The sequence below is a fragment of the Clupea harengus genome, unplaced genomic scaffold (assembly GCF_900700415.2).
Source record: "Clupea harengus unplaced genomic scaffold, Ch_v2.0.2, whole genome shotgun sequence".
Classification (NCBI taxonomy): domain Eukaryota; kingdom Metazoa; phylum Chordata; class Actinopteri; order Clupeiformes; family Clupeidae; genus Clupea; species Clupea harengus.
Genome location: NW_024879830.1, coordinates 20,001 through 27,500, shown reverse-complemented (window position 1 = coordinate 27,500; position 7,500 = coordinate 20,001). Strand labels below are relative to the sequence as shown.

The following is a 7,500-nucleotide window of genomic DNA, read 5'->3' as shown; positions in this document are numbered from 1 at the left end:
ACGGTGCCCAGACGGCTCCTGCACCAGATCCATTCCGATGAAGAGTTGGCGCACGAGCGATTGGACACGCGGGTGAATGGGCTTGCTGTGCCACAGGTGAGTTTTAAGATGGCGCACGTGCGAACAGCAGTGTAATGAGTGTAATTAGTGTAATGAGTGTAATGAGTGTAATGAGTGTAATGAGTGTAATTAGTGTAATTAGTGTAATGAGTGTAAAATGTTGTAACGTCGTCTGACATGTGCACTGAGGGGTTATGGCTCCTGCCACATGATCTCCACACCTCTCCCCTCTCCTCACACACAAACCCTGATCCACCTACACACAACACACACACACACACACATATCGTGTCCTTTATGGTATTTCACTTACATACATATAATGGAGTTTAATAGATACAATTGAAAAAGTTATGTAATTGTTCTATCCTAATATGTGTGCACTGGCCTGCTCTGCTGGTTAGGTGTGTGTGTGTGTGTGTGTGTGTGCTGGTTAGGTGTGTGTGTGTGTGTGTGGTGTGTGTGTGTGTGTGTGTATATATGTGTGTGTGTGTGTGTGTGTGTGTGTGTATATATGTGTGTGTGTGTGTGTGTGTGTGTGTGTGTGTGTGTGTGTGTTTAATGGTCTGCACTGTGTCACACTCCTGTCCCCCCAGGTGCACCTGGCCCAGACCTCCTTCACCCTCACAGCCTTCGGCAGAACCTTCGTCATGGACATGGAGCTCAACCAGTGAGAACACACACACACACACTCACACACTCTCTCACACACACTCACACTCACACACACACACACACACACACACACAATCTCTAAATTCTATTCAGATTACTTTACTGATTACTCTCTTTTATAAGTAATCGGATTACTGATTACTTCCGGTTACTTAAAAAAAAAAAAAAAGAAGATTATCCCTTACGTGAATCATAGAAGTGCTGATCTAGGATCAGTGTTGCATCATGGGTCATAATAGACACAAGGAAATCTGATCCTATCCCAGCACTCTTGGCACATCTTCATCATCATCATCATCATCATTGTTTATTCAGGGAGAATTGACTGAGCACAGGGCTCTTTTGCAGCAATGCCCTGATTGAGGCTACATAGTACAGAAGAACAATAAATAAACAAACCATAACAAACAAAACAGACAAAATAAATAAAAAAAAACACATTAAACAACTCAGAAATTAAGTATAACATTTTTAAAAAAACCCGTATCTTGACCCGATGACATAAAAATGAAGGGTTAAGCAGCCGACTGTACATAGCAATCTACTCTGACCATAGTGCACCTATGCACCGATGCACCTAAGCCAAGTTAATAGAAATGTGAATATGGCAAGCAATTTTGTAATGCACCAGTAGAGTATAGGATTAGTGACATATCAAACTGAGTCAATTATCTATATTGTCATTTAATTTTCAAATATGAAATTACAAAAATAAAATAAACACATTTTACAAAAGAGGCTAAATCGTTTTGATAATAGCACCACTAACATACGTGCAGGCTCTGTCTTTGTGGTACAGTTGCAACTTAATCTTCAAAATAATGATTGTATCTCATCTGTGTAAGTTTCTCAAATCGTTTTAAAAGACAGCCTGTTCCTCCTTGGGGTGAGTACGAGATTGGCCAGGCTGAAAAGCCTTTCGACAGGCGCACTTGACGGTGTGGCAGTGTTGTATCTCATTGAGAGAGTCTTTATCCTGGGGAACTGGTGTAATAATTCTCATTTCCGACCCGGAAGCTTTGAAATACTCTTTCACCTCTGCTTCAGTGGTGTTGGTTTTGGATAAAAGCGTCTTATATTCACCGCTGCGAAACATTAATGAGTGCCGTCATTGGCAACGGGTTTTGTGCTTCCAATTCATGTCTTTCATATCATTCTGCAAGTAGTCCGGTCATTTACCGTAACGGAGACTCATTGCTACGCAACACCTGAAACTTTAAAAGTTCTGATTTTGAGAAATTAAACTTTGCAGATAAAGTTGTGTTTCCTGGTTGCTATGGTTATCTAGTTGCTATGCTAGCTAGCTAAGGAAACTTTCAATAACCTTAAACGGTTTAAATCGAAGTGTTCCGTTTGCATGAAATGATGGCTAGTTATCTAGCTGATGATATAGTCTCATCGATTTAACTTATAAAATTATAATGGGAAAGGGTAGAAACCCTCAGGATCCCTGTGCAACTTCGTATGAACGAGTTCATATTTATTAGTTCATATTCACACATATTAACACGAGTTCATCACAAGCTAGCAGCTGCCAACTGTATGTACCTTACCTATGTGTATGTAAAGAATGCTGATACGACAGGCTTACACTTAACTGTTATATTTTCTCTTTCACGGATACAAATAGAAAATAATGGGAGTATTTCCATCTATCGAAACATCCGTAGTCACTCTTGTCGCCTGCCAACATGTTTATGAGCCTTCCACTCGCGTGACACACACACACACACACACACACACACACACACACACACACACACACACACACACACACACACTTCTCCTCTCTTTAGTAACCTTAACCCTTCTACAGGCATGAGCCTCAGTTCGAACCAACGGGTCACAAAATAACACCATGGATACTGAGGTGACTGTGGGGTCACGGAGTGTGTGTGAGCAGACAGGCACGGAGTGTGTGAGAGCAGACAGGTGCGGAGTGTCTGAGAGCAGACAGGCGCGGAGTGTGTGAGCAGATCAATCGAATGAAAGGGAGCACACAGGCACGTAAAAGTAACTGAAGTAACAGCTTTTTTATTAAGTCGTTAACTGTAATCTGATTACCGAAAACTCGGACGTAATCCGTTACATTACTTCATTACTGGATAAAGTAGTCTAATTACAGTAATCTGTTACTTTTGTAATCCGTTACTCCCAACACTGGAAATTACACAGGGAAAAAGTGTTGAACACATGAAGAAAGGGAGTTGCAAAAAGGCACGGAAAGCCAAGACAACAGCTGAAATCTATCAGTAATTAGAAAGCAATCCGGCCCCTTGTCAGTGCAAATTAATATCAGCTGGTTCAGTCCCAACTGATGGCCTATAAAAAGGTGTCTCATTAACAAGGTGTCACACTAGAAACATCTCATGATGGGTAAAAGCAAGAGCTCTCTTTATTGTTGCAAAACATACTGATGGCATTGGTTGCAGACGCATTTCTAAACTTCTGAATGTTCCAGTGAGCACTGTTGGGGCCATAATCCGGAAGTGGAAAGAACATCATTTCACTATAAACTGGCCACGACCAGGTTTCTGACAGAGGAGTGAAAAGAATTATCAGAAGAGTTGTCCAAGAGCCAAGGACCACTTGTGGAGAGCTTCAGAAAGATCTGGAATTAGCAGGTACAATTGTTTCAAAGAAAACAATAAGTAATGCACTCAACCGCCATGGCCTGTATGCACGCTCACCAAATAAGACTCCATTGCTGAAGGAAAAGGCATGTTGAAACTGGTTTAAAGTTTGCTGCACAACATTTGGACAAGCCTGTGAAATACTGGGATAATATAGTCTGTTCAGATGAGGGTAAAATTGAACTCTTTGGATGCCATAATACACACCCTGTTTGGAGGCCGAATGGCACTGCACATCACCCTAAAAACGCTAAAAGTTTGGTGTGCGGCTGCTTTTCAGCATACGGTACTGGAAAACTTCACATAATTGAATGAAGGATTAATGGAAAAATGTACAGAGACATTCTTGATAAAAATCTGCTGCCAACTTCCAGGATGATGAAGATGAAACGAAGGTGGACATTTCAGCAAGACAATGATCCCAAACACACACACACACACACACATGATCCCAAACACACACACATGATCCCAAACACACATGATCCCAAACACACACACATGATCCCAAACACACAGCCAAGGAAACTCAACTGGTTTCAGAGAAAGAAAATAAAGCTGCCAGAATTTAATCCAATTGAAAATCTATGGGAATAACTGAAGATCGGAGTTCATAGAAGAGGCCCACGGAACCTTCAAGATTTGAAGACTGTTTTGTGGAAGAATGGGCCAAAATCACACCTGAGCAATGCATACGACTAGTTTTTCCATGCAGGATGCATCTTGAAGCTGTCATTACCAACAAAGGCTTTTGTAAAATGTATTAAATAAATATCAGTAAGCGTGTTCAATACTTTTTCCCTGTGTCATTTCACATTATTACACATAACTTCATTTCTGAACGTATTTGTTTTGGTTTCTTTGTATGTATGGATTACGGGTTGTTACCAACATCTGGTAAAAATATTATGTCAATAGCACCTTTGGAAATATATTTACTGAGAAAAATTGTGACGTGTTCAATACTTATTTTACCCGCTGTATATGTCTCTCTATGTATGTATGTATGTGTGTGTGTGTGTGTGTGTGTGTGTGTGTGTGTGAATATATATGTCTGTGTGTGTGTGTGTTAATATATATGTCTCCCTGTTTGTGTGTGTGTGTGTGTGTGTGTGTGTTAATATATATGTCTTTGTGTGTGTGTTAATATATATGTCTGTGTGTGTGTGTGTTAATATATACAGTGCCCTCCAGAATTATTGGCACACTTTAGTAAAAATGAGCAAATCATATTGTTTATCCTCATTATCTTTTATTCAAAATATTCACAAAAATATAACCCTTAATTCAGTAACATATTTGAACAAAACATTACATTCTTATCATGTGTGCCACAATTATTGGCACCCCTTCATTTAATATTTGTGCAGCCTCCTTTGCCAAGATAATTGTTTATTATTGCCATGATGGGTGAAATGGGTATTTTCAACTGTTTAGATATTTTCCTATATCCATTTCCTGATTTGTGCAGCTCAACAACTTTTCGTTGCACATTGTCACTGTGTTCGTGGGTCTTTCCCATAGTGATGAACGACTAATGGAATTTGGCCTGTGTCACCTCATATTTATGCCCCAGTGAAACAGGAAGTCACTCATGGTTGATCACTTAAGAGTTCCTAATCAAACAGGCAAACTTAAAAATGTAAAACGTGATTGGAAATATATTTCAGTTAGATTTTAATTATAAGATTTTCTAGGGGTGCCAATAATTGTGACACACATGTTTTGGAGAAAAATATTTATTTAATGTCAACATTTTGTTTTTCCTTCAATAATTTTACTTCAATGAAAATGTAAGATTGTTGTGAATATTTGAGTGAAAGACAGAGAGGATAAACAGCAGAGACATTTTTTTCATAGCCTGTTTTGCTCATATTCATTCTGGAGAAACTGTATGTCTCTGTGTGTGTGTTTTAATATATATGCCTGTGTGTGTGTGTGTGTGTGTGTGTTTGTGTGTTAATATATATGGCTGTGTGTGTGTGTGTTTTTGTGTTAATATATATGTCTCTGTGTGTGTGTTTGTGTGTTAATATATATGGCTGTATGTGTGTGTGTGTGTGTGTGTGTGTGTGTTAATATATATGTCTCTCTCTCTGTGTGTGTGTGTGTGTGTGTGTGTTAATATATATGTCTCTGTGTGTGTGTGTGTGTGTGTGTGTGTGTGTGTGTGTGTGTTAATATATATGTCTGTGTGTGTGTGTGTGTGTGTGTGTGTGTGTGTGTGTGTGTGTGTGTGTGTGTGTTTTAATATATATATGTCTGTGTTTTAATATATATGTCTGTGTGTGTGTGTTAAAATGTGTGTGTGTGTGTGTGTGTGTGTGTGTGTGTGTTAATATATGTGTCTCTGTGTGACAACTTTAGTGGTCTACTGTCCTCTGACTATGTGGAACGGATATTTGATGAGGAGGGAAGGAGTGTCCAAACTATGGTCAGGCCCTAACACTCACACTCACACTCACACTCACTCACACTCACACTCACTCACACTCACCCTCATCCACCTACACACACACACACTCCTTCATCCTCACACACACACACACACACACACACTCCCTCATCCACCTAGACACACACTCACCCTCATCCACACACACTCCCTCATCCACCTACACACACACTCGTTCACATCAACATACTCACCTCACATACACCCACACCCATGTGTGTGTGTGTCTGTGTGAGTGTGAGTGTGTGTGTGTGTGTGTGTGTGTGTGTGTGTAGGTGGATGAGGGAGTGTGTGTGTGTTACCAGTACGAATAACCAGTCCAGTGTCTCTCTGTAGGGAGGGGAGCATTGCTTTTACCATGGCAACCTGAGGGGGGTGCCACACTCATGGGCTGCTCTCTCCACCTGCCACGGCCTCAGGTTAGTCCACACACACACACACACACACACACTCTTATATACAAATACAGTCTACACACACACACACACACACACACACACACACACACACATATACAAATACAGTCTACACACACACACACACACACACACACACATATACAAACACAGTCTACACTAGGGCTGCACGATTCATTTAATTTTAATCGCGATCACGATTTTGGCTGCCACAATTAAATGAGGATGATCGTCTGCGATTAAAATGCGTGCTCGAAAACCGTTATTCTGTCTCTTCCGGGTTTATAAGATACCTTGAAATCGACCGAGTGACGGTCATTTTTCAAGGTAGCATTGATGCAGCCTTGAAGCTGCCTATTATCCATACAACTGTGCGCCAGCTCCCTCCGGCAACTGCAAATTGTAAATAAAGATGGCGTTATTGTAACCAGCAATAATGGTTGATGTGATTTTGCGAGGCGTCAGTCTGATTGGTCCTGATTTGACAGGAGAGTCTCCTATTCAGGACAACCGTTTACATTTAATTTACATTTAGTAATTTAGCAGACGCTTTTGTCCAAAGCGACGTACAAGGGAGAGAATAGTCAAGCTACGAGCAATAGAACCTGGTGTAACAATAAATACTACTTTACATAAGAAATATAAGCTACCGTTTACCAAACTCCGTTAAGTAGCTACATATGCCATGTGTTTGTATGGTGAAGACTGATATTTAATGACAAAGTAGGTAACATAGGAACAGGGGGGCGTGGCCGGAGCGAGATCAGCGCAGACGTGACATTGGTTTCAGTGGTTTTGTTTTTTAATTAATGTTTGTTCATCATTGCGATCGTTGTTGTGTTTTTTGAAAGAATGCAGGCCAAAATAGAGGGGAATTTGGGCGATTTTTATGCACAAAATGATATTTCCGTCTGAAAGAATGAATAATCGTGATAAATAATCGTGATCTCAATTTTGATCAAAATAATCGCGATTATGATTTTGGCCATAATCGTGCAGCCTTAGTCTACACACACACACACACACACACACACACACACACACACACACACATACACACACACACACACACACACACACACTTATATACAAATACAGTCTACACACACACACACTTACAGTGCCCTCCACAATTATTGGCACCCCTAGTGAATATGAGCAAAACAGGCTATAAAAAAATATGTCTTTGCTGTTTATCCTCTTGGTCTTTCACTCAAAATATTCACAAAAATCTTACCTTTTCATTGAAGTAAAACTATTG

General features: G+C 40.2%; 1 protein-coding gene across 1 annotated transcript in view; it reads left to right on the top strand.

The window, feature by feature from the left end:
* The window catches only part of LOC122130474 (disintegrin and metalloproteinase domain-containing protein 11-like), a gene marked incomplete at its 3' end in the record, with an annotated part of 28,845 nt that overhangs the window by 1,370 nt on the left and 19,975 nt on the right, over nt 1-7,500 (top strand). The window contains exons 2-5 of the mRNA XM_042705191.1: nt 1-96; nt 657-730; nt 5,736-5,802; nt 6,160-6,242. The exon at nt 1-96 is cut by the window's left edge and continues 53 nt beyond it. Of these exons, the coding sequence (XP_042561125.1) occupies nt 1-96; nt 657-730; nt 5,736-5,802; nt 6,160-6,242 (320 nt within the window). The remainder of the gene's footprint in view (nt 97-656; nt 731-5,735; nt 5,803-6,159; nt 6,243-7,500) is intronic.